We start from the raw sequence: 243 nt of genomic DNA on the forward strand, positions 1-243 counted from the left end.
TCTTTTTTCAGGTTGATGAAGACATAGTCAGAGAGCATTTCTCAAAATTTGGAGTCATTGATGAAATTAATTTATTGCGCAAGAAGGATGGCCAGCTTGTGGGTTGTGGTTTTGTCCAATATAGAACCAGATCTGAAGCTCTACGTGCAATAGAGGAATGCAATATGAAGCCACTGTTAGGTAAGTATTTCTCTATCCTTCAATTTTCATCAGTAATTTATGTTAGATCAACTTTATTCTATT

The 243-nt window shown here is 35.0% G+C and overlaps 1 protein-coding gene across 1 annotated transcript in view; it reads left to right on the forward strand.

The window, feature by feature from the left end:
* The window catches only part of LOC119593829 (RNA-binding protein 28-like), a 7,007-nt gene that overhangs the window by 1,968 nt on the left and 4,796 nt on the right, over positions 1-243 (forward strand). The window contains exon 3 of the mRNA XM_037942859.1: positions 12-180. Coding sequence (XP_037798787.1) covers positions 12-180 — 169 coding nt within the window. The remainder of the gene's footprint in view (positions 1-11; positions 181-243) is intronic.

The sequence above is a fragment of the Penaeus monodon genome, chromosome 32 (genome assembly GCF_015228065.2).
Source record: "Penaeus monodon isolate SGIC_2016 chromosome 32, NSTDA_Pmon_1, whole genome shotgun sequence".
Classification (NCBI taxonomy): Eukaryota; Metazoa; Arthropoda; class Malacostraca; order Decapoda; family Penaeidae; genus Penaeus; species Penaeus monodon.